Here is a 27,251-nt window from a genome sequence, read left to right as displayed (position 1 = left end):
ACAACACACATGTATACATATGTGTGTGTGTGTGTGTGTGTGTGTGTGTGTGTATTTACAAATATATAAATACAACTTAAAAATGTCTGGAGACAAACTCTACCCATGAAAATATGAATGTAGTCTATAAACTAAATCACAAAACAAGCAGTTTGCAATCCTAGGATATCCACAGCTTTGTCAGTTGGCTTGGGATATTGCTCACACATAATGAAAAAAATGAGTTTACACAGTGCCACAATATTGGCATGTTTGAATACCCACCAATACATATTTGAATAATTGTAAACCTCTATAACACTGTGCTACCCATATTGGGTATATGAAATTGTCATTTTTTAAAAACGTAAGTCTGACTGAATCAGTTTTTTGCTGTCATTTTTCAGTTGGTTTTCTCGTGTCAAATGAGAATCTTAGCACAGGTAATTTTTAGTATGTCTTAGAGCATTGAAAATTCTAAGATTAATGAAAACAAGATTATAAAACCTCTAGATTCATATTGCATCTTCACAGTACTACTGGTAATTCAGGAATTTGTCGTGTCTGAGATCTGTGACCATGGGCACATATTCTTAATAACACTAAAAAAGCTAATTTGAAATTTGGAGAGCTAATACATTATTTACAGTTTTTAATTTGTAATTCACCATTAAAATTTTGTCTTCAGCATTTCCATCTAAACTTTTAATTTCATCATCAAAGCTAAATTTAATATACAGGGCTAGAGAAGAGAATAGTAAATTTGCATATTTCTGGTCAAGGCCATAAAGGGTTTTTGTGTAATTATTATAGCACAAAAAACCTGTCATAGGGAAAATATTATTGTGCATAGTATGGCCATTTATATCCACCACTAATACTTCTAAAGTCTTTTTCATTTAGAAGCTAAAAGAGTGCAAGTTTAACCTTTTCAACACACTGTATATCAATTATGTAATCATGATTTCTTTTTCTTTTTTTTTCACTCTTTTTTTTAACTTTGAAGATATTCATATGGTTTTTCTCACCTCTAATTTACGGCAGGCAATATAACTGAAAATAAGAGTTAAATGTGAAAACACACCAGTGAGTATGGTTAGGTTTCACACTTTTAGAAGGAGTCCAATGAAAACCAACCCTTATTTTCCAGTGACAGTGACTTAACCCTAAAATAAATGACAGTTACAGTAGGGTTTGGGTTTTACTAATACCTAGTCTTTATTTTGTTTCTAGAGACAAAGAATGTGTTGCTAATCATATGAGAACAGTGGAAAATATGCTTCATAAGGTACTATAATTTTTCTTCAATATTGTTCAGCTTGTATTATGATACAGTTCTCCTGGTCATTACTTTTATCAATATTAACTACAAAGTACTTTGATTCATTTTGTAGCTTTCTTTAAAAATAAGTTAACAAAAGGATCCTTTCAAATGACTGAAAATTTGTATTGGACAATGCTATATTGCATAACTTTTTTCAGAATTCACTTTATGTACTTGATAAAACTATGAAAATAGTGGTTTCTCCAAACTAGTATAATTGCACTTGAGTTGTTTGTGGTCTTTACTCACTGAACTAGAGGCGATTAAGATATCATCATGTCTTATAATGATAAAATGTTTGAACACACTGTCCCAAGTGGTGCTAGTGGTAAAGAACCTGTGTGCCAATACAGGAGATATGAGAAACACCGGTTTGATCCCTGGATCAGGAAGATCCCCTGGAGGAGGAAATGGCAACCTCTCCAGTATTCTTGCCTGGGAAATTCCATGGACAGAGGAGCCTGGTGACCTATATAGTCCATGGGGCTGCCAAGAGTCGGACATGACTGAAGTGACTTAGCGCATCGTCCCTCTCAGCACTCTTAAACCTACTATCCTATATACATATACATATACATATATATATATATAGAGAGAGAGAGAGAGAGAGAGAGACATCATATATTGTATTTGGTAGTACTCATCTACCTTAACCTAGGCAATGATATTTTCCAAGTTGTAATTTATCTTCTTGGTAGGCAGGCACTTTACCACTGAGCCACCAGGGAAACCCCTTATTTAAAAGTAGAGAAACGTTATTTATGTGTTTCTGTTATTGTTTAACAGGTAATTTGTTAGAAATATAAGTACCGAGTACTTTTAAGATATATGGAGTTTATGAATGAATCATATTTAGAATAATTTTTGAATCAAATTTTTTATATAATACAATTTTAAATCACTTAAAATCTCCTATAAACTAATCTTGTTAAGGAAATAATAAATAACATTAACCAACCAATATTTAATACATTTTAACATCTTAAAAACACTGGGCATCTGTATTCTTTGATATTGTAAGTGACTAGCTAAAAGTAACTCACCAAAAGCATTCTGAAAAAAAAAATCTGATTTTTAAAATTTCTGCGTGTTATTTTAAGTAATATTTGAAACTATGAATTCTCCTCCTTCCTGTTTAAAATATTTAGCCTGTCAGTGTAGTTTAAATACGGTCACATCAAGTCCAAATATACTAGAAATCTGAAATTTAGGTTTGTAGGAAAAAAGACATTTTGGTTAGATTTTTTTGTTTTTTCAGTATATGGTGAGACTTTGGATGGGAAAAATAAATTATGTCATGTACATGGCATACCTTTCTATACCAGTTAATGCCTTTGAAATTCAATTGTTTGTCATCTCCTCAAACAGAGGAAAATAGTGTTGGATAGCAGCTGTCTTGGGCGTGGACTTTGACATCAGACAAAACCCATCATCAGTGTGAAATCTAAATGTCGTACCTTACCCTTTTGTTGTGAGAATGGCAAAATATATCGTTTAAGTATGACAAAGACTGATTGCAACAGAACAGTTATAATCATAGAGTTCTTCATTTGCAGTTCTTTTAACATCGAATAGAAAGAAAGAGGTCTGTAGAATTGGCCTACAAACACTGGAGTTTTGCTATATGGCTTTCCCCCCCTTTAGATGTAATAGTTATTTTGCAAATTTCTGTATGTATAGTGATTTTTAAATTATAATTACTTTTCAAGCTTGACATGAAATTTTAGGAAAGGCTAATTGATTATTGGACTAATTCTCTTTTCTACAAAGTGTGGGTGAGAACAAATGGGTGATAAGGAAGAGACCCAGTGGGTCCCCTCTGAAGTTCTCAGGGAGGTACAGCCCATCTGTCTTCAGGCCAGAGCTTGCAAGTTTATTTTCTGGCCACTGTGGACTGTCTAGTGCCTTTTATTTCTTGGAGAAACTAAGAGTAGTACAGAAGGAGGGTTTGGGCTATCCCGTTGTGCAGTAAAAATGATTGTGGTTACATCCAAGCTGTTTGACACAGTTTACTGTACATAGTCAAATAATATAGCTATTCAGATTTTTAAAGCACATATGTTTTCAAGGTATGCACCAAGTTTTCTGGAATAAAAATAATTTTTAACCTGCTGAATTGAATTTTAATACTAACTTCTAACACAAGAATCAAGTAAAAAGAACTTTCATGTAGAAATTATTTTCTTGTACTTTAAATAACTTAAACTAAACATAACTGTTTTTAGGAGAAGCTATTACTTTTATGGTATTTGTTCATTTTTAAATTTGATACATTCAACTTTTCAAATCCTAAAACTGTATTACACACAGCAGTTGACTGTTTATTATTTTTAAAGCCCTATTTGGGACTGATACTAGTATTAAAAAAAGAAGGCCTGTCATTCTTATTTAAAAGCATATATTTTTTCAAAGAAATAGAAATTTTATTTTGATTGAATTTAAATATATTTAATTTATGACTGTTTTAAATGTAGACCAGAAGCTAACTTTTTATTAGGAAACCTTTTTGGACTAATTTCAAGTTATTGGGGTTAAGAAAATTAGGACAAAGATATACAAAATTATTATAACTTTTCATGAGGTGCATTTTTTAATGCACACACTTTTCTGTTTAGTTGAATTCTGAACTACTTTTTGTATTTTGGAAAAACCATAACTATTGAACATTAAAAGAAATCACTAAACCATTTTAAAATGTACAATTCAGTGGCCTTCAATATATTTACAATGCTATTCAACAATCCCAAGTATCTAACTCCAGAGTATTTTTATCATCCCCAAAAGAAACCCAGTACCAGTAAACAGTCACTCCTATATCCCCTTATCCTACTCTGCTGTTGGAATTTTAGTAGTGATTCCATTAGATTTACTAGATCAAATTTGGGGAGAATTGCTGTCTTAAGTCTTGCAATTCCTGACATGAGATGTCTTCCTATTTATTTAAATCTCTAATGTCTTTCAACAATGTTTTATAGTTTTCAGTGTACAAGTTTTGCCCCTTGTTTGAATTTATTCCTCATTATTTTATCCATTGAAATGCTGTTGTAAATGAAATTACTTTTAAATTTCATTTCTTGGTTCTTAATTGCTAGCGTATGGAAATATAGATTTTGTGTATTGGTCTTGTGTACTGCAACTTTGTTGAATTTATTAGCTCAAATAATTTTTTGTGTGGATTCTTTAGGATTTTCTATATATAAGATTATGATTTCTATAAATAAAAGATAGTTTTACTTACTTCTTTCTAATTTGGGTGTTCTTTCTCCTTTTCTTCTTTTCCTTTCCTCCCTACTCCTTTTCTTTCTTTCTTTTTTTAAATCTAATTGTCTGGCTATAACTTGCAGTCCTAGACATAAGATAATGTGATGACAGCAGACCTCCTTGTGTGTTGTTCCTGATCTTATAGGGAAAGCTTTTGGTTTTGCATCATTAAATATGATGTTATATCAATTTTTTTCATAAATGTCCTGCATGAGAGTGAGGAAACATTTTTCTGTTCTTAGTTTTTTAAAGTTTTCATATTATGAAAGTGTTGTTATTTTTGCAAAAGGCTCTTTCTATCTCAAATTAGATAATCATTTTTACTTGCAACCTTCATTCTATTAATGTTGTGTACTATATAGATTGGCTTACATATGCTAAATCACCTTTGCATTTCTGGTGTAAATACCACTTCATTACGTAGAGTATAATCATTTGACTACTGCTACATTTGGCTTCGTAGCATTTTTTGAGGATTTTTGCATCTGTAATCGTAAGGATTGTTGGTCTGTAGTTTTCCCATGATATCATTGTCTGACTTTGGTTTCAGTGTAATACTGGCCTCACAGAATGAGTTAAGATGTAGCCTCTCCACTTCAATTTTTTGGAAGAGTTTGAAAAAGTTTGGTGTTAATTGTTTAAACTTTTGGCAGAATTTACCCATAAAGTTATCTGGTCTGGTGATTTTCTTTGTTGAAAGTTTTTTGATGACTGATTCAGTCTCTTTCCTTGTAATCAGTTCAGTTTAGTTGCTCAGTCGTGTGTGACTCTGTGATCCAAGGACTGCAGCGCGCCAGGCTTCCCTGTCCATCACCAACTCCCGGAGCTTGCTCAACCTCATGTCCATCGAGTCAGTGATGCTGTCCAACTATCTCATCCTCTCTCGTCCCCTTCTCCTCCTGCCTTCAATCTTTCCCAGCATCAGGGTCTTTTCCATTGAGTGAGTTCTTCCCATCAGGTGGCCAAAATATTGGAGTTTCAGCTTCAGCATTAGTCCTTACAATGAATATTCAGGACTGATTTCCTTTAGGATTGACTGGTTGGATCTCCTTGCTGTCCAAGGGACTCTCAAGAACCTTCTCCGACACCACAGTTCAAAAGCATCAATTCTTTGGCGCTCAGCTTTCTTTATAGTCCAACTCTCACATGCATACATGACTACTGGAAAAACCATAGTTTTGACTAGATGGACCTTTGTTGGCAAGGTAATATCTCTTCTTTTTAATATGCTGTCTAGGTTGGTCATAACTTTTCTTCCAAGGAGCAAGCATCTTTTAATTTCATGGCTGCAGTCACCATCTCCGGTGATTTTGGAGCCCAGAAAAATAAAGTCAGCCACTGTTTCCACTGTTTCCCCATCTATTTGCCATGAAGTGATGGGACCGGGTGCCATGATCTTTATTTTTTGAATGTTGAGTTTTAAGCCAGCGTTTTCACTCTCCTCTTTCACTTTTAAGATGCTCTTTAGTTCTTCTTCACTTTCTGCCATAAGGGTGGTGTCATCTGCATGTCTGAGGTTATTGATAAAAGTTAAATAAGCGGGGTGACAATATACAGCTTTGACATACTCCTTTCCCAATTTTGAACCAGTCTGCTGTTCCATGTCCGATTCTAACTATTGCTTCTTGACCTGCATAATCAATAAAGCAGAAGTAGATGTTTTTCTGGAATTCTCTTGCGTTTCCCTTGTGATAGATCTATACAAGTTTTCTTTTTGAGTCAGTTTGGATAGTTCATGTGTTTCTAGGAATTTGTCTTTTTCATCTAGGTTATCTAATTTATTGACACAAAGTTGTTCGTTTTCTTAGAATTGTTTATTTCTCCAAGTCAGTTGTAATGTTCTATTTTTATTCCTAATTTTAGTAATTTATTAATCTTTCTTTTCTTGGTGAGTCTAATTAAGGTTTGTCAATTTTGTTGATCTCTTCAAGGAACTGATTTGATTTTCTTGATTTGCTCTATTATTTTTCTGTTCTCTACTGTATTTATCTCTGCTCAAATCTTTATTATTTCCTCCCTTTTGTTTGCTTTGGGTTTAGTTTGTTCTTCTTTTTCCACTTTCCTTAGATAGAAGCTTGGATTATTGATTTGAGATCGTTCTTCTTTTTTTAATGTAGGCATTTAAGCTATAAATTTCTATGTGAGCACTACTGTCACTGCTTCCCATAAGTTTGGTTATGTTGTGTTTTTGTTTATATTAAAGTATTAATATTTTATAATTTTCCTGTGATTTCTTCCTTGACTTATTCATTGTTTAAAAGTGTTTTTTTCTTCACCTTCCTTCATCCTTTATGTTATTTAAAAAAATTTATTTATTTTTATTTGGAGGATACTTGCTTTACAATATTGTGTTGGTTTCTGCCATGTATAAGCGTGAATCGGCCATAGGTATACATATGTCCCCTCCCTTTGAACCTCCCTTCCACCTCCCACTCCATTCTAGCCCTCAAGCTTGTCACAGAGCACCAGATTTGAGATCCCTGCATTATAAGAGTGAGTTATTTAATTTCCAAAACATTTAGACATTTTCCAAATACCTTTTTGCTGTTTTAAGTTAATTCTGTATGGTTTGCAGTGGTTTATAATTATTGTTTTATGTTGTTATCTTTTAACTCATATAGGAAAAAGTAGTTATAAGTCAAAAATAGATGAATACAGACTTTTATATTTACATATGCAGTTTCCTTTACTGATATTCTTAATTTCTGCCTGTCGATTTGAATTACAGTCTAATGTCCTTTCATTTCAGGCTGAGGGACTCCCTTTAACCTTTCTTCTGGGCAGTGCTGGTGGTAAAGAACACTCTCAGCTTTTTGTTTGTCTTGGAATGGCTACTTTCTCCTTAAATTTTGGGAGAATATTTTTGTTGGATATAGAATTTTTGATTGACAGTTCATTTTTTTCCAGCATTTTGAATATGTCAACTCCAAAATTTCTATTCCTTTTTATACTTCATATCTATTTATATTTCTCAGTTTTGAAGAAGTTACTCTCATGGTTTTCCTTTGGTTCTTTGTACATGGTTTCCTTTAACGTTTTAAAGCACATTTGAAATAATTGATTTAAAGTCTTTGTATGATAAATCCAATATCTAGACTCCCCCAGGAACAGTTCCTATTAATTTCTGGTTTTATTATGTATGGGCCATACTTTACTTTCTTGCATACTTTATAGTTTTTTGTTGAAAAGTGGGTATTTTGAATATTTGTGTGATGATGCTTATTTGCTCAGTCTTGTCTGACTGTTTGCAGCCCTTTGGATTTCAGCCCATCAGGCTCTTCTGTCCATGGGATTTTTCAGACAAGAATACTGAAGTGGGTTGCCATTTCCTCCTCCAGGAGTTCTTCGCACTGAGGAACCAAACTCTCATCTCCTGCATTGCAGGTTGATTCTTTACTGCTGAGTCATCGGGGAATATTACAGATGACAACTCTGGAACTCAAATCCCCCTCCCACTGCGGCCCTCATGTTTGTTTGTGCTGCTTAGCTTTTGTTTGCTTAGTGACTTCCTTAAATATCAAGATTCAGGTGCTTTTTCTTGATTAAGATTTTTCCTGGCTACAGTAAACTTTCAGTTAGTTTTCAGAGGTCTGAAAAAGTTGATTCTGACACATTTCCCCAGTTTATTCACTGCCTTGTGGAGGCACTGGCTTTTGGGGTTCTCCACTCTGACATGGAACAACAGACTGGTTCCAAATAGGAAAAGGAGTTCGTCAAGGCTGTGTATTGTCACCCTGTTTATTTAACTTACATGCAGAGTACATCATGAGAAACGCTGGACTGGAAGAAACACAAGCTGGAATCAAGATTGCCAGGAGAAATATCAGTCACCTCAGATATGCAGATGACACCACCCTTATGGCAGAAAGTGAAGAGGAACTCAAAAGCCTCTTGATGAAAGTGAAAGAGAAGAGTGAAAAAGTTGGCTTACAGCTCAACATTCAGAAAACGAAGATCATGGCATCCAGTCCCATCACGTCATGGGAAATAGATGGGGAAGCAGTGTCAGACTTTATTTTTCTGGGCTCCAAAATCACTGCAGGTGGTGACTGCAGCCATGAAATTAAAAGACACTTACTCCTTGGAAGTAGTATGACCAACCTAGATAGCATATTCAAAAGCAGAGACATTACTTTGCCAACAAAAGTCCGTCTAGTCAAGGCTATGGTTTTTCCTGTGGTCATGTATGGATGTGAGAGTTGGACTGTGAAGAAAGCTGAGCGCCGAAGAATTGATGCTTTTGAACTGTGGTATTGGAGAAGACTCTTGAGAGTCCCTTGGACTGCAAGGAGATCCAACCAGTCCATTCTGAAGGAGATCAGCCCTGGGATTTCTTTGGAAGGAATGATGCTAAAGCTGAAACTCCAGTACTTTGGCCACCTCATGCGAAGAGTTGACTCATTGGAAAAGACTCTGATGCTGGGAGGGATTGGGGGCAAGAGGAGAAGGGGACGACAGAGGATGAGATGGCTGGATGGCATCACTGACTCGATGGACGTGAGTCTGAGTGAACTCCGGGAGTTGGTGATGGACAGGGAGGCTTGGCATGCTGCGATTCGTGGGTTGCAAAGAGTCGGATACGACTGAGCAACTGATCTGATCTGACTCTGACATTTTTGCTAGAATTTCTTGCTGATATGCTGTACTTTTATTTTCCTAATAATTTTACCAGTAGGCTTTTAATATTATGGATAATATATCCTCTCATGAATTGAAAATTTAAAAAAATTAAGAGCTCTCCAACCATGGTTAAATATTTCTATTGTGAGGAAAGGAAGGAGAGTACAACAATTGTATTAAATTAAGTTTCAGGATAGAGTGAAGACTAGATGGATAGAATAGCACTATAAGCAGATCTTTACCATCTGAGCCACCAGGGAAGCCCATGGATAGGATAGTGTCTGGATTATTTAGGGTTAGGTATGAGAAAATTTAGTTCTGTTAGTATTTATTGGATACTAACAGAAAGATATCTTGGTTTACTATAGGTGGGGGTGAAAGTAAGTTTACAGTAGTTTTGGAATGTGGGAAAGAACTGAACATTTTTTGTAGTCTTTTTAAAATTGTTATTGAATTAGCAGAATGGCTGAATTCTTGAAGCTTTTAGAGATTGCTTGAGTCCTTCAAGTTTGGAAGGATTAACTAAAGTGTTTCCTATATATGATCACAGTGTACTGTGAACTGTAAAATTACCTTTGAACTTTTATGAGCAGTGTCAGATGCCTTTTGAATAAAATGGCTAAAAGATAAAAGAGGAAGTCACAATTCAGAAACCTCAAAAGACTTTACAATACCTTGAATCTATAAATCCTGTAAAGTTATAAGGCTGAAATGACACTAGACCAGTGACTCGGGAGTCACAAGAATTTTTTTTTTTTGATGATGACACTCTTGGATCTGCTTGTATAATAAAATCTTATCCATCAAATTCTTTAGACCAGAATACTGGAGTATGTAGCTTCTACCTTCTCCAGGGGATCTTCCTAACCCAGGGATTGAACCCAGTTCTCCTGAATTGTGGGCAGATTCTTTACCAACTGAGTCACAAGGGAAGCCCAAGAATACTAGAGTGGGTAGCATATCCCTTCTTCAGAGAATCTTCCGAACCCAAGAATCGAACCTGGTCTCTTGCATTGCACATGGATCCTTTACCAACTGAGATATCAAAGAAGCCCTAAAACACAATATTTACTATAAATAATAGTTGAGTCCTAATGATTGTCTCCTTGTAATATCTGAGTCCTACAAATGCCTTATTTTTTTTCTTTTTAATTAATTTTTTTATTGAAGGATAATTGCTATACAGAATTTTATTGTTTTCTGTCAAAACTCACCATGAATCAGCCATAGTTATACATATATCCCCTCCCGTTTGAACCTTTCTCCCATCTCCCTCCCCGTCCCACCCCTCTAGGTTGATACAGATCCCCTGTTTGAGTTTCCTGAGCCATACAGCAAATTCCTGTTGGTATCTCTTTTACATATGGTAATGTAAGTTTCCATGTTACTCTTTCCATACATCCTACCCTTTCCTCCCCTCTCCCCATGTCCATAAGTCTATTCTCTATGTCTGTTTCTCCATTGCTGCCCTGCAAATGAATTCTTCAGTACCATTTTTATAGATTCCATATATATGCGTTAGAATATGATATTTATCTTTCTCTTCTGACTCACTTCACTCTGTATAATAGGTTCTAGGTTCACCCACCTCATCAGAACTGACTCAAATGCATTCCTTTTTATGGCTGAGTAATATTCCATTGTGTATATGTACCACAACTTCTTTATCCATTCATCTATTGATGGACATCTAGGTTGCTTCCATGTTCTAGCTATTGTAAATAGTGCTGCAATGAACAGTGGGATACATGAGTCTTTTTCAACCCTGGTTTCCTCAGGTTATGTGCCTAGGAGTGGGATTGTTGAGTCATATGGTGGTTTTATTCCTAGTTTTTTAAGGAATCTCCATACCATCTTCCATAGTGGCTGTATCAATTTACATTCCCACCAAGAATTCAAGAGCATTTCCTTTTCTCCACACCCTCTCCAGCATTTATTGTTTGTAGACTTTTTGATGATGGCCATTCTGACCAGTGTGAGGTGATATCTCCTTGTGATTTTGATTTGCATTTCTCTGTTAATGAGCGATGTTGAGCATCTTTTCATGTGTTAGCCATCTGTATGTCTTCTTTGGAGAAATGGCAGTTTAGGTCTTTTTCCCACTTTTTGATTGGGTTGTTTGTTTTTCTGGCATTGAGTTGTATGAGCTGCTTGAATATTTTGGAAATTAATCCTTTGTCAGGTTTTCATTTGCTATTATTTTCTCCCATTCTGAGGGTTGTCTTTTCACCTTGCTTATGGTTTCCTTTGCTGTGTGAAAGCTTTTAAGTTTAATCAGGTCCCACTTGTTTACTTTTGTTTTTATTTCCACTACTCTAGGAGGTGGGCCATAGAGGATCTTGCTTTGATTTATGTCATCAAGTGTTCTGCCTATGTTTTCCTCTAAGGGTATTACAGTTTCTGGTCTTCCATTTAGGTCTTTCATCCATTTTGAGTTTATCTTTGTGTATGGTGTTAGGAAGTGTTCTAATTCCATTCTTTTACATGTAGCTGTCCAGTTTTCCCAGCATCATTTATTGAAGAGGCTGTCTTTGCCCCATTGTATATTCTTGCCTCCTTTGTCAAAAATAAGGTACCAGTAGGTGCATGAGTTTATTTCTGGGCTTTCTATCTTGTTCCATGGGTCTGTATTTCTGTTTTTGTGCCAGTATCATACTGTCTTGATGACTGTAGCTTTGTAGTATAATCTGAAGTCAGGAAGCTTGATTCCTCCAGCTCCATTCCTCTTTCTCAATACTGCTTTGGCTATTCGGGGGTCTTTTGTGTTTCCATATAAATTGTCAAATTTTTTGTTCTAGTTCTGTGAAAATAGCCATTGGTAATTTGATAGGGATCTCATTGAATCTGTAGATTAAATTAGGTAGTATAGTCATTTTCACAATATTGATTCTTCCTACCCAGGATAATGGAATATCTCTCCATCTGTTTATGTCATCTTTTATTTCTTTCATTAGTGTCTTATAATTTCCTGTGTATAGTTCTTTTGTCTCCTTAGGTAAGTTTATTCCTAGATACTTAATTCTTTTTGTTGCAATCGTGAATGGGATTGTTTCTTTAATTTCTCTGATTTTTCATTGTTAGTATATAGAAATGCAAGTGATTTCTGTATATTGATTTTGTATCCTGCTACTTCGCTAAGTTCACTGATTAGCTCTAGTAATTTTCTGATACTATCTTTAGGGTTTTCTATGTACAGTATCGTGTTATCTGCAGACAATGAGAGCTTTACTTCATCTGTTCCAATCTGGATTCCTTTATTTTCTTTTCTTCCCTGCTTGCTGTAACTAGGACTTCTCGAACTATGTTGAATAGTCATGGTGAAAGTGGACACCCTTGTCTTGTTGCTGATCTTAGGGGGAATGCTTGCAGTTTTTCACCATTGAGAATAATGTTTGCTGTAGGCTTATCATTTATGGCCTTAAATATCTTGAGGTAGGTTCCTTCTATGCCCATTTTTTGAAGAGTTCTAATCATAAATGGGTGCTGAATTTTGTCAAAGGCTTTTTCTGCATCTATTGAGATTATCATATGGTTTTTATCTTTCAGTTTGTTATTATGGTGTATCACATTGATTGATTTCCATATATTGAAGAATCCTTGCATTTCTGCAGTAAAGCCAACTTGATCATAGTGTATGAGCTTTTTGATATGTTGCTGAATCCTGTTTGCTAAAATTTTGTTGAGGATTTTTGCATCTATGTTCATCAGTGATATTGGCCTGTAGTTTTATTTTTTTGTGTTGTCTTTGTCTGGTTTTGGTAACAGGGTGATGATGGCCTCATAGAATGAGTTTGGAAGTGTTCCTTCCCCTGCAGTGTTTTGAAAGAGTTTTAGAAGGATAGGCTTTAGCTCTTCTCTAAATGTTTGATAGAATTCTCCTGTGAAGCCATCTGGTTCTGGGCTTTTGTTTTTTGGGAGATTTTTTGATCACAGCTTCAATCTCAGTGCTTGTAATTGGGTTGCTCATAATTCCTATTTCTTCCTGGCTCAGTCTTGGAATATTGAACTTATCTAAGAATCTGTCCATTTCTTCCAGGTTATCCATTTTATTGCCAAATAGTTGTTTATAATAGTCTCTTATAATCCTTTGTATTTCTGCATTATCTATTGTAACCTCTCCTTTTTTATTTCTAATTTTGTTGATTTGATTCTTTTCTCTTTTATTCTTGATGAGTCTGGCTAAAGGTTTGTCAATTTTGCTTATCTTCTCAAAGAACCAGCTTTTAGTTTATTAATCTTTACTATTGTTTCTTTTCATTTCTTTTTCATTTATTTCTGCTCGGATCTTTATGATTTCTTTCCTTCTACTAATTTTGAGGGGTATTTTTTGTTGTTGTTGTTGTTGTTCTTCTTTTACCAGTTGTTTTAGGTGTAAAGTTAGGTTGTCTATTCGATGTTTTTCTTGTTTCTTAAGGTAGGATTGTATTGCTATAAACTTCCCTCTTAGAACTGCTTTTGCTGCATCCTAAAGGTTTTGAGTTGTTGTGTTTTCATTGTTGTTTGCTTCTAGAAATTTTTTTATTTCCCTTTTAATTTTCTCAGTAACCTGCTGGTTATTTAGAATTGTGTTGTTTAATCTCCATGTATTTGTGTTTCTTACAGTGTTTTTTCTTGCAATTGATATCTAGTCTCATAGCATTGTAGTCAGAGAAGATGCTTGATATGATTTAAATTGTCTTAAATTTACTGAGGTTTGATTTGTGACCCAAGATGTGGTCTATCCTGGAGAATGTTCCGTATGCACTTGAGAAGAAGGTATATTCTTCTGCATTTGGATGGAATGTCCTGAAGATATCACTGAGATCCATCTCATCTAATGTATCATTTAAGACTTGTGTTTCCTTATTAATCTTCTGTTTTGATGATCTGTCCATTGGTATGAGTGGGGTGTTAAAGTCTCCTGCTATTATTGTGTTACTATCAATTTCTGCTTTTATGTCTGTTAGTGTTTGTCTTATGTATTGAGGTACTCCTATGTTGGGTGCATAGATATTTACAATTGTTATGTCTTCCTCTTGGATTGATCCCTTGATCATTATGTAGTGTCCTTCCTTGTCTCTTGTAATCTTTATTTTAAGGTCTGTTTTGTCTGATATGAAGATTGATACTCCAGTTTTCTTTTACTTCCCATTTGCATGGAATATATTTTTCTCTTCTCTCACTTTCAGTCTATATGTGTCCTTATGTCTGAATTGGGTTTCTTGTAGACAGCATGTATATGGGTCTGTTTTTGTATCCATTCGGCCAGTCAGTGTCTTTTGGTTGGAGTATTTAATCCATTTACATAAAGTAATTATTGATACAAATGTTCCTATTGCCATTTTCTTAATTGTTTGGGTTTGATTTTGTAGATCTTTTTTCTTCTCCTGTGTTTCTTGACTATATAAGTCTGTTTAACATTTGTTGTAAAGCTGGTTTGGTGGTACTGAATTCTCTTAACCTTTGCTAGTCTGAAAAGCTTTTTATTTCTGCATCAGTTTTGAATGAGATCCTTGCTGGGTATAGTAATCTTGGTTGTAGATTTTTCCGTTTCAGTACTTTAAATATATCCTGCCATTCCCTTCTGGCAGGGAGTTTCTGCAGAGTTTCTGCTGAAAGATCAGCTGTTAGGCATATGGCGTTTCCTTTGTATGTTACTTGTTGCTTTTACCTTGCTACTTTTAATATTCTTCATTTGTGTTTAGTCTTTGTTAGCTTGATTAGTATGTGTCTTGGCATGTTTTCGGAGAAGGCGATGGCACCCCACTCCAGTACTCTTGCCTGGAAAATCCCATGGATGGAGGAGCCTGGAAGGCTGCAGTCCATGGGGTCGCTAAGAGTCAGACACGACTGAGCGACTTCCCTTTCACTTTTCACTTTCATGCATTGGAGAAGGAAATGGCAACCCACTCCAGTGTTCTTGCCTGGAGAATCCCAGGGATGGGGGAGCCTGGTGGGCTGCCGTCTATGGGGTCGCACAGAGTTGGACACGACTGACGCGACTTAGCAGTAGCAGTGGCATGTTTTTCCTTGGGTTTATCCTGTATTGGACTCTTTGTGCCTCTTGGACTTAATTGACTATTTCCTTTTCCATGTTGGGGAAATTTTCAACTATAATCTCTTCAAAAATTTTCTCATACCCTTTCTTTTTCTCCTGGGAGCCCTCTAATTTGAATGTTGGTGCATTTGATATTGTCCCAGAAGTCTCTGAGACTGTCCTTAGTACTTTTCATTCTTTTTACTTTATTCTGCTCTTCAGAAGTTATTTCCACCATTTTAGACTTCCCTGCTGGCTCAGATGGTAAAACGTCTGCCTATAATGTGGGAGACCCAGGTTCAATCCCTGGGTTGGGAAGATCCTCTGGAGAAGGCAATGGCACCCCACTCCAGTATTCATGCCTGGAAAATCCCATGGAGGGAGGAGCATGGTAGGCTACAGTCCATGGGGTTCAAAGAGTTGGACACGACTGAGCGACTTCACTTTCACTTTCTTTCCACCATTTTATCTTCCAGCTCACTGATTAGTTCTTCTGCTTCAGATATTGTGCTATTGATTTCTTCTAGAGTATTTTTAGTTTCAGTAATTGTGTTGTTTTTCTTTGTATGTTTATTCTTTATTTTGTCTAGGTCTTTGTTAATTCTTGCATTTTCTCCATTTTGTTTTCAAGGTTTTGATCATCTTTACTATCATTATTCTGAATTCTTTTTCAGGTGGTTTGCCTATTTCCTCTTCATTTATTTGGAATTCTGTATTTCTAGTTTGTTCTTTCATTTGTGTTCTATTTATCTGCCTTTTCATTATTTTTTTTTAAGTTATTGTGTTTGAGGCTCCTTTTCCCAGGCTTCAAGGTTGAATTCTTTCTTCCTTTTGATTTCTGCCATCCTAAAGTTGGTCCAGGGACTTACCTGGTGGCTCAGATGGTAAAGCGCCTGCCTACAATGCCGGAGACCTGGGTTTGATCCCTGGGTCGGGAAGATCCTCTGGAGAAGGAAATGGCAACCCACTCCAGTACTCTTGCCTGGAAAATCCCATGGATGGAGGAGCGTAGTAGGCTACAGTCCATGGGGTCACAAAGAGTCGGACACGACTGTGTGACTTCACTTCAAGATTGGTCCAGTGGTTTGTGTAAGCTTCATATAGGGTGAGATTTGGGCTGAGTTTTTTGTTTGTTTGTTTGTTTTTCCTCTGATGGGCAAGGCTGAGTGAGGTGATAATCCTGTCTGATGATGATTGGCTTTGTATTTCTGTTTGTTTGTATTTAGATGGGTAGCACAGTGTGCTACTGGTGGTTAGGTGATGCCAGGTCTTGTATTCTAGCGGTTTTCTTTGTGTGAGTTCTCACTATTTGACACTCCCTAGGGTTAGAATGATCTCTGTTCGTTTCCAAGGCAAACTATTCAATATCACAGTAATCCAAGTCTGTGCCCCAACCAGTAATGCTGAAGAAGCTGAAGTTGAACGGTTCTATGAAGACCTACAAGACCTTCTAGAACTAACACCCAAAAAGATGTCCTTTTCATTATAGGGGACTGGAATGCAAAAGTAGAAAGTCAAGAAACACCTGGGGTAACAGGCAAATTTGGCCTTGGAATACGGAATGAAGCAGGGCAAAGACTAATAGAATTTTGCTAAGAGAACACACTGGTCATAGCAAACACCCTCTTCCAACAACACAAGAGAATACTCTACACATGGACATCACCACATGGTCAACACTGAAATCAGATTGATTATATTCTTGGTAGCCAAAGATGGAGAAGCTCTATACAGTCAGTAAAAACAAGACTGGGAGCTGACTGTGGCTCTGATCATGAGCTCCTTATTGCCAAATTGAGACTTAAATTGAAGAAAGTAGGGAAAACCACTAGACCATTCAGGTATGACCTAAATCAAATCCCTTATGATTATACAGTGGAAGTAAGAAATAGATTAAAGGGACTAGACCTGATAGATAGAGTGCCTGATGAACTATGGACGGAGATTCAAGACATTGTACAGGAGACAGGGATCAAGACCATCCCCATGCAAAAGAAATGCAAAAAAGCAAAATGGCTGTGTGGGGAGGCCTTACAAATAGCTGTGAAAAGAACAGAAGCGAAAAGCAAAGAAGAAAAGGAAAGATATAAGCATCTGAATGCAGAGTTCCAAAGAATAGCAAGGAGAGATAAGAAAGACTTCCTCAGCAATCAATACAAAGAAATAGAGGAAAACAACAGAATGGGAAAGACTAGAGATCTCTTCAAGAAAATGAGAGATACCAAGGGAACATTTCATGCAAAGATGGGCTCGATAAAGGACAGAAATGGTATGGACCTAACAGAAGCAGAAGATATTAAGAAGAGGTGGCAAGAATACACAGAAGAACTGTACAAAAAAGATCTTCATGACCCAGATAATCACGATGGTGTGATCATGTATAGATTGTAGTAAATGGTGGAGAGTTTGTCTGCTTGAAACTCAAGGCTGAAGTACGCTGAGCACTTAGGACAACTAAGGTAAAAGGAAGGTGATGCAGAAGGAATAATGAAGTCATGAATACACGGTTCTCAGAGATGACTGTGAGTCATTCTAGGTTCCAAAAAGGAGGATGACCAGGTGATATTAAAAAAAAAGCTGAAAAGTTAATTAAATTTCATAGTGCCATTAAAATCGACAGCTATAACAGAGGGGGATAAAAAGGAGAAAAAAGAAAAAAAAATTCAAAAGAATTTACAGAACAAGTCAAAACATAAGAATAATAAATGTTTTTCTTGAGTCACCTCTGTCAGAGTCCTTTCCCTCGCTGGGAGTCACAGTCCACCTCACCTCCCTAGGATGCCCTCCAAAACTCTGCTGTTCTCTGGACCTGTTGTGGGGGCAGCTCAAATTCTAATCTGGTTCTATTCCTATATTTTCTTGCCTCCAATATCTACAGCCATCAGAACTAGTGCGTTTTTTTGTGGGAGCTCTCAATGACCTTTTATATATTCCATAGACACAGAGTCTGCCTAGTTGATGATGTGAATTTAATGTGCAGCTTGTACAGCTGGTGGAAAGGTTTTGAGTCTTCTCCTTTAGTCACACTGCCCCTGGGTTTCAATTGTGGTTTTATTTCCACCTCTGTCTGTGGGTCGTCCACTGGGGTTTGCTCCTGAGGCTGCCCTGGGGGACTTGGGTTTGCCCTGTGAAGGCCAGGTGTGGAGGTGGTGCAGCTGCTTGGGTCCAGGGGTTCTGGCAGCACCACGTACTCAGGGGAGTTGGCGGCTAGAGCAGCAGGAAATATAGTGCTCCAGAAGGGTATGGCAACCAGTATTGGCCAATGTGCTCCAGTATTCTTGCCTGGAGAACCTGCCTCCCTGACAGAGAAGCCTGATAGTCCATAGGGTTGCAAAGAGTTGGACACTACTGAAGCGACCCTGTGTGCATAGACGCAAGACTTGTTTTGCCTGTGGCAGCTCTATCCCAGTGAGCGTTGAGTGTGATGGTGGTGCAGCTGCTTGGCTTGCGGGGACCCTGGCGGCACCAAGTGTGCAGGGACACAGACTGCCTCTGCTGCAGGAGTTATGGTCTTATCAGAGTCTTTTTTCTAGCCTCTTGTAGCTGGCAATCAGAAGGCCACTTTGACCGGTCTTTCTCCGTAGCTCTGCCTGTTCAGGCCCTTAGAGGGCTCCCTTGCCTGGGATCTTTCTCTATTTTTCAGTGTGTCAGGAACATAGAGGGGTCCCCCTGCCTGGGGTCCTACTCTGTAGTTCAGTGCATCAGGTGTTTGATGGGCCAGCCTCTCTGTTGTTCAGCTGCCAATGCTGTGGGGCATGTGGGGAGAGAGAGGCTATGGTGATGGCCCCACCCTCTACACGTGACTCAGCAGTATCACCTTGCTTCCATGGCTGCCCAGCTTTCCTCCACAGGCATTTCCCACCACAGTCTCCTCCCTCACATCTCCTCGATCTGTCTTTCCGTAGTCAACAGCAGCCCTCACCCTGAGATTGAGCCACAATCCCTAAACTCCAGCTCGCAGCTGTTACACCTTCCAGGGGATCTACATCTCTGTATGTATGGCTCTGGCAGGGATTGTCTGATTCTCATTCCATTTAGGCTGCCACAGATCAGCTGTTTCACTCTCAGCCTTAGATGTTTCTCCTGTGACTCAGACAGTTGCCCCAATGTGGGGATCCGACCCCTGCTTCAGTTCCCCTACCCACTGAGGGCAGGTCCAGTCCTACTAACACTCCTGTTTTTCCCCCTAGTTCCTTCATCCTACCGAGTTTTGCGTGGGTCTATATATTCTTTTTTACTGGTCAGGTACTCCTCTCTGCTCTCAGCCGGTGTTCCGCAGGCACTTCTATGTCTGAAGGTGTATCCTGATGTATCCGTGGAGAGAGATGTACTCCACATCCACCTACTCCTCCACCCTCTTGTTCTCCCCCATACAAATGCTTTTTGAATGTGTATTATGGGCCAGAAACTGTACTAGCCTTTGGGGAAACAAACAGACACACAAATAACAATCACAACAACATATGTATGTCTATATATCTCATTGTTTCTTTCTTCAAGATAGAGATGGTGTAATTCCAGTATACTGTGGTAAATATGTTGGAGAAGGCAATGGCACCCCACTCCAGTACTCTTGCCTGGAAAATCGCATGGACGGAGGAGCCTGGTAGGCTGTAGTCCACGGGGTCGCTGAGGGTCGGACACGACTGAGCGGCTTCACTTTCACTCTTCACTTTCATGCATTGGAGAAGGAAATGGCAACCCACTCCAGTGTTCTTGCCTGGAGAATCCCAGGGACGGGGGAGCCTGGTGGGCTGCCGTCTATGGGGTCGCACAGAGTCGGACACGACTGAAGTGACTTAGCAGCAGCAGTGGTAAATATGTACCCATAAGATGCAGTTCTGCATCCATTTAGATAGTTATTCATCTATGAAACATACTTAGAAAACCCAAGGGTTGGCTGGGAATTTCTTAGAAGAAAATTAAAGCTTGCACGGGGCTTTGAAGTGTGAGGAAAGATGAGAAGGGCATTTCAGCAGAGAGTAGAATGTGCAGGTGCGTGGAAGCATGAATGGCCAGACAGCCTCAGTGCAGCAGTAAGTGCAAGGAGAGTGCAGGAGACGAGGTTGAATGAGACAGGTGGCAGCCAGGTAATGGGAGAACTTTTTTCTTGGTCATTTTTAAGATACTTGGATCTTTACTATGGAGCAGGGAGACTAAATTAAGGTTTGAGATAAGGAATGAAGTGGTCAGATTTCCTTACTAAATTGGGGCTTTGGGAGGCACATTTGCAGGCCATAAATAGTGAATAATGAAGTTGGTAATGAAATAATGAAGAATGTGAGTTTGTAGGCTAGATGAGTACTGGTGAAGATTTGAGACTAGATAGTGATGATGAGTGGTGTCAGAAGAAAGGATATGAAGCTGATTTAGTAAAAATGGGAACGTGAAAGGCAGGGAAGGGTGGTTCCCAAGATGGGCAGTATGATTAACTAATATTGGGAAAACAAAAAGAGGAACAGGCTTTTTTTGCCCCCCCGCCTCCTTTTTTGTTAGCGAAGAAAAGGGAGACAATGATGAGTTTTGTTCTGGAAATACTGAGTTTAAGGTAAAGTGGAGTGAGTGATCAGCGGGATATGAGAGTCTAGACCTCAGGGGAAAAGTCAGAGCTAAAGATAAAGGTTTGAGATTAATGAACATAATTCTTCTGGCAAATAAAGAAGGTGGTATAGCAATTGACAGGAGAAACAAGACATTATGGATAAGTGGGAAGGCTAGGACATACATTTTGAGAGATTAATTATGCCACTGGAGTTTGAAGTCTTTGAGGAATGGAGTTCTGTCTCCTTAATTTTTATATGCTCAGCATCTATCATAGTGCTTGATACCCAGTAGGTGCTTGATGAATGTTTGTTGAATGAGTCAAACTTTTTTACCATTGCCCAGTCTCTAAACACAATTAAAACTACCTCCAGATTCCAGTGCAAGTCTTGCTGATACTGTCTTCATTTTTTATTTTTAATTATTTTTAAAATTTTACTTTATTTAGTTTGACTGGGCTGGATCTTAGTTGTGGCACAAGGGATCCAGTTCCCTGACTAAGGATGGAACCTGGGTTCCCTGCATTGGGAGCATAGAATCTTAATTTCTGGACCACCAGGGAAGTCCCGTGTCTTCATTTTTTGATTGCTGAAAATAGCATGTGTATTTACTTTGCATAATCTACGTCTAGAGGAGAAAGCCTAGATTCACACTGGCAACAAATTTTATAGGTAGCAACTAATTTGATTTCTATGAAGTGGAAAGATGATAACTTCTATTGTTAGGAAAAATTTTAGAGTAGAATCGAGTCAAAGAGAATGTAACAGGTGAAGATTTTGAGTGGCCACATCTTTACATGTGATTCTTACCTTAAAAATGTGAATGATATTATTTGGTAATACATAGTTAACTTTGCTTTTTAATTTTCAGATCATTTATGTGGAATGCAAAGGCCACAGAATAATTTTTAATTAATAAAGCTGACAGTTATTTTAAAGTTGAAACATGATCATATGCCTCTAATAGCCCAGTTTTAAGTGACTTATTAATGACTCTCTGAATGTTACTTATGAAACTTATGGTCTTTGAGCCTGTTTCCATTTTTGGTTTCTTGATCCTGATTCTGAAGATCAGCTGTGCAAGACATACAGGTGTTAGCACAGCTGGCTTGCTGATGGCAGCTCTGTCCATATAGCTGTCTTGTGTGTCATCATTCATGTTGTTCAGTGTCATTCTGACCTAGCCAAGCTAAAAATGGTACTTCAGCTCAAGAGGGATTTAAAAACCTTGACAAACTAAAGATAAGAGACCACAGAATGTCGTGTCCATGTGCTTACCAGTACATCTAAATAACTAATTTCAGTGTGTATCTGTCTTTACCCTTTGGAATAATTTGCCCTAGGGAAGAAAATATCTCTGTGTGGAGAACTCTTAACAATTCATAAATACATCTTTCTGTACTCAAGTATGTGTTTTCTGTTTGTTTAAACAGATCAAGGTCACAGTAATCTATCTGCAAGGAGCAGTCTATGGTATATAACCTACGCCTCAGATTTATCATCCTGCCTAGTGCCTTTATACAATGTCTGTGATTATATCATCCTATTTTCCAGGTTGATAATTTGATTTGAGGGTTCAGTTTTTCAGATCCTTAATTGGGATGTAGCCCAGCTTGATAATTTGATTCAAGAGATCAGTTTTGTAGTTCCATAATTAGGATGGAACAATAATGTGTGGGGTGGTTGTGGTCGTGGTAGATTTTGCCTTTTTTTTCTGGTGACAGCAGAGAGAGTTCTGGCTCTTCTCCAGAGTTGGAGGTTAAATTAAATAACTTGCAGCAAAAGCAGGCTAGTTTCTCACTTCCTTCTTTTCAAAGGAGGGGTTTCTGCGCTTGCTGCAGTGCCAGTGGAGTGCCTGCTTCTGCTGCATAGGCCAGGGTCTCCATCCCACAGGTACGGAGCACAGCAGGAGCTGTTGCACATACCTTGGGACCTTGTAGTTTGGGGATCTTCCAAGTGAGATTATGGCCATTGTGTAAGGAAGATTGCTCACAGGTACCTGTCTCTCAGTATGGTAATTGTGTGTGTGTGTGTGTGTGTGTGTGTCTGTGTGTCTGTGTGTCTGTGTCTGTGTGTGTTGAAGGGTCAGGGAGAAAATACATGAATGAATGAAAAATGTGTGCAGGTCCAATGAAACTACTGAGGAAAATCAGGGTGTTTCGATAACAATCTTCACTGCTGACCACAAAACTACTTTTATGACACACATTTTTGCTAAGCCTGCCAGACAAGGGACAAAGAGAAGGAAAAATAAAATGGTGTTGACTTTTAGGTAGGGAAATGGAAGGAGTAACAAGATCTTGAGCAATTTGCTCATCTGTTAACTGTCAGTGTAGATACTCAGAGGCACTGTTATGTGTTGCTAGGAGCCCTGGACTCATTTCCCCAGATTAGGGCTGGCAGTAGCTCTTTCACAAGGTGGATGGCAGAATGAAGTGTGATAGTGTGGAGAGCACTTTGAAAAGTATGAAGTACTTTTGGAAGTGCTAGCGGTATTGTTACTAATAAGAACAGTACTACACTCTATCCATTTCATGAACTAACTTGTTAAGGAAAAGGCAAAAGGGGGAGATATCCATTTAGTCATCACCGTCTAACTTGTGAATGTCATTTCTGCTGTGATGATGTGCTTTAATCCCTGCATCTGTCACTGGACACATACCATGTTTTTTGGTTATCCTCGCTTTCCTACTACCTCATAGAATTTGTGAGTTTGGAATGACGTTCATATTTGATCACATGCTCACTGAGAACCTCCGTATGTATAGGGTCTTTCTGTTGCTAGTGTTATTACAGAGCATATGGTCCATACTGGTGAATACCCTTCTCTCTCTCTTTACATAAGATCTCCATGAAATTAAAAGACGCTTGGAAGGAAAGTTATGACCAACCCAGATAGCATATTCAAAAGCAGAGACATTACTTTGCTTGGAAGGAAAGTTATGACCAACCTAGATAGCATATTCAAAAGCAGAGACGTTACTTTGCCAACAAAGGTCCATCTAGTCAAGGCTATGGTTTTTCCAGAGGTCGTGTATGGATGTGAGAGATGGACTGTGAAGAAAGCTGAGCGCCGAAGAATTGATGCTTTTGAACTGTGGTGTTGGAGAAGACTCTTGAGAGTCCCTTGGACTGCAGGGAGATCCAACCAGTCCATTCTGAAGGAGATCAGCCCTGGGATTTCTTTGGAAGGAATGATGCTAAAGCTGCAACTCCAATACTTTGGCCACCTAATGTGAAGAGTTGACTCATTGGGAAAGACTCTGATGCTGGGAGGGATTGGGGCAGGAGGAGAAGGGGACGACAGAGGATGAGATGGCTGGATGGCATCACTGACTTGATGGATGTGAGTCTGAGTGAACTCCGGGAGTTGATGATGGACAGGGAGGCCTGGCGTGCTGCGATTCACGGGGTTGCAAAGAGTTGGACACAACTAAGCGACTGAACTGAACTGAACTGATGCCTGTGCTACTTGTTTAACCAAATTTTCTGTAGTTTAGTTAGACCCAATCAAGTTATCTATCAGACTATGTAAAACTTGAAAGAAGAAGCCAGAAAGTATCTATGAGATGGCATCCTATATGTTAGTGGTATAAGGTTTACTCACTAGAAATTGTTTATACATTCTCTGGTGAGATGTGATCATTAAAAAATTTTTTATAGATGGTGAAAATATAGTCTTTCTTGCTATATCTCCGAGGCAGGGGGATGGCCAACATTTTCTGTAGAGGGCCAGATAGTAAATATTTTAGGCTTTGTGGACCATATGGTTTCTGTCTCAACTATTCAACTCTGTCCTCTTAGCTGGAAAGCAGCCAAAGACAATAGCTAAGTGAGTGGGTGTGGCTGTGTTCCAATAAAACTTTATTTACAGTAACAGGCGGTGGTCTGGATTCAGTCCTTGGGTTGTAGTATGCCAACTGCACTCTGCTCTCTAGGGCATAAGATGAAAAAGAATACATAGGCTGCTCTGGTGTATATGATGAAAAATAGGATAAAGAGAGACGGGAAAGTGATGAGGAATCAATGGAAGTGAAAGGAAGTACAGAAGAGGAAGTAGGAAAAAGGAAGGTGGGGAATGGAGGCATAGTAAAACGTGAACACAGGATGATAAGAGTGGAAGTTGCGGGAAATATTGTTGAGATCTGTATATGATGGGAATCTCTCTGATAAGGTTTATTTTGAAGTATTGGAGGCCTTAATGGATTGGAACAAATGAAATTTTAGGCAGGCCTGATTATCATTTACTTTTCCCAGGCATTCAAGATTCAGACACTGTATACATCTTCTTACACGTGTTCTCAAATGTATCTGAGTTTTTCATCAACAACCCTTACTGCTTTTTCCTGGGTATTCTATTGGTAAAAACACAACTAGTATCATATTTCATGAATTTTTAAAAATAGCTGGAACATTGGGTGCAAAAGTCTTTATAGTTGTGTGTGATAAAAGATGCAGGTTCTTATTTTGGGAATTGAATGTTTTTCTAAAAATGGCTAGCTTAATTTTATAGCTGATGTATCTAGCAGAAATAGTTTTTTGCGTGTTAGTAAGAGTACAGAACGGAGAAGGCAATGGCACCCCACTCCAGTACTTTTGCCTGGAAAATCCCACAGACAGAGGAGCCTGGTGGGCTGCAGTCCATGGGGTCGATAGAGTCGGACACGACTGAGCAACTTCACTTTCATTTTTCACTTTCATGCATTGAAGAAGGAAATGGCAACCCACTCCAGTGTTCTTGCTTGGAGAGTCCCAGGGACGGGGAAGCCTGGTGGGCTGCCGTCTATGGGGTAGCACAGAGTCGGACACGACTGAAGCGACTTAGCAGCAGCAGCAAGAGTACAGAAAATTACGAAAGATTGGCTTGAGATAAAAGGCTAATCAGAGGAATAGAAACAGTGCGGTATAGATCTAAAGAATTACTTAAATCTGGAACTAAATTGTTGCAGTAAATTAAATATTTCTTAACGGTGTTTTGAACTTGTTAAGTTTTATTTATTTTTTGTCATTTGCCTCTGTTTCTCTTGTTTCTTATGGCATATCTATGAGAAATATCTGCTTTCTGAAAGTATGTAATAAGAAAGGGAGAAAGTAAACTACATTTTCTGAAAATCAAAATTTTAGAATGGAGTAATACGGGTATGCTTTCCTTTAGTTTTTGTGAAAATATTATAAAATTATACAGTTTTTATAGGAAGTTATAAAAATGTATACAATTTTGCAATTGAGATTTATACTGTGAAATTCTTTGAAAAAATTTATGTTAAAATGAAGCGTTAGTCATTTTAAAGTAGAAAAATATTATATATGTGTTACTCATATCTATAAATAAACCAGAGTAAAAAGAATATAGAATCTAATTATAGGATGAATAATGATATACTGTAGCAGAATTAAAGGCTGGCTTTTGAAATTATGATTTCCAATTAATTTTAAATTTGAAATTATAATTTAATCCATGGATAGGTGATGATGGTGTTTTAATCCTAATTCACACTAAAATCTTTATTTTAAAAGGTGAGCCTAATTTTCCTAGTAGGGTGAGAAACAGTTTTATTGTTTTAATATTGTTACTTCAAAATTTTTTTTGACAGTAAAGAAATTTACTTTAAATTCTCATTTTTGAAAGGGACCATTTAGTATCCAGTGGGCAGTATTTCCTAAAGAAATCCTGCTTCTGCCTTTTCTGCTCATAGTCACTTTGTTCTCAGCCTGTATATTCTGTTTTTAGTGCAGTAGGGCGAGAGTCTTTCCTTACTGTTCTGTGTTGAACTGTTTCCTGTTTATTCTTACTCACACTCTGATATTCAGACGCGCCTTCTGCATCCTTTCCGAGCCCCCCCCCCACCCCCCGCGACCCCCGCCCCGCTCCTTTAGTTTTGGTCGTCTTTCCCTCCTGCTCTTTGCTGCACTGTTAGATTTTCACTAGCCCTAGTGTCACTGTTTTATATTCTTTCAACATGATGCATTCACTCCCTTTATCCATTAAAATAAAAGAATTTCTGGTCAATCCTTTATCAAGACTTAAAAAAAACTTCTTGAAATATTTGGCGAACATTTTAGTTTGCCTATTTTCAAAGTTTTGATTTAACATAAAAGTGGGAAAAAAAACTCTTATATTTTAGTAGAAATATTTGTGATGTTATTTCTGTTATATATCATGGGCACTGTCTCTTTGTGGCACCTCCAACATTCAACAGATAATTTATAATTAAATGAGAGTATTAACACATGCATGCTGTTCAAATAATGTTGTAATTGTGATGCCCATCATTAGGTTTAGCAAAACAACTGCATTTTGATTTTTTTCCCTATCTCATACAAATACGAAGAGTTACTTCGTTTGGCAAATTAAATAATGTTGTAGTGAAAATGTTAATTTGACAATAAATCACAGTTTTAAATGCCAGATGCCCCTGCTTAATGTTCAGAAAGTTTATTTAGAGGATATACAATGTGGCTTACTGTTCCTGTATGTCAGGCTTCACAGATGAAGTATGATGCCTGATAT

General features: G+C 37.8%; 1 protein-coding gene across 8 annotated transcripts in view; it reads left to right on the top strand.

The window, feature by feature from the left end:
• CCDC171 (coiled-coil domain containing 171) overlaps window positions 1–27,251 on the top strand; it is a 341,259-nt gene that overhangs the window by 219,142 nt on the left and 94,866 nt on the right. For all 8 annotated transcript variants that reach the window (XR_009737984.1, XM_061425240.1, XM_061425244.1 and 5 more), the window contains one exon: window positions 1,213–1,267. Coding sequence is in view for 7 of the 8 variants with exons in the window: in XM_061425240.1 (XP_061281224.1) it covers window positions 1,213–1,267 (55 nt within the window). In the remaining variant the exon portion in view is untranslated. The remainder of the gene's footprint in view (window positions 1–1,212; window positions 1,268–27,251) is intronic.

This window comes from Bos javanicus, chromosome 8, assembly GCF_032452875.1.
Source record: "Bos javanicus breed banteng chromosome 8, ARS-OSU_banteng_1.0, whole genome shotgun sequence".
Classification (NCBI taxonomy): domain Eukaryota; kingdom Metazoa; phylum Chordata; class Mammalia; order Artiodactyla; family Bovidae; genus Bos; species Bos javanicus.
This window is presented reverse-complemented; position numbering and strand designations above follow the sequence as displayed.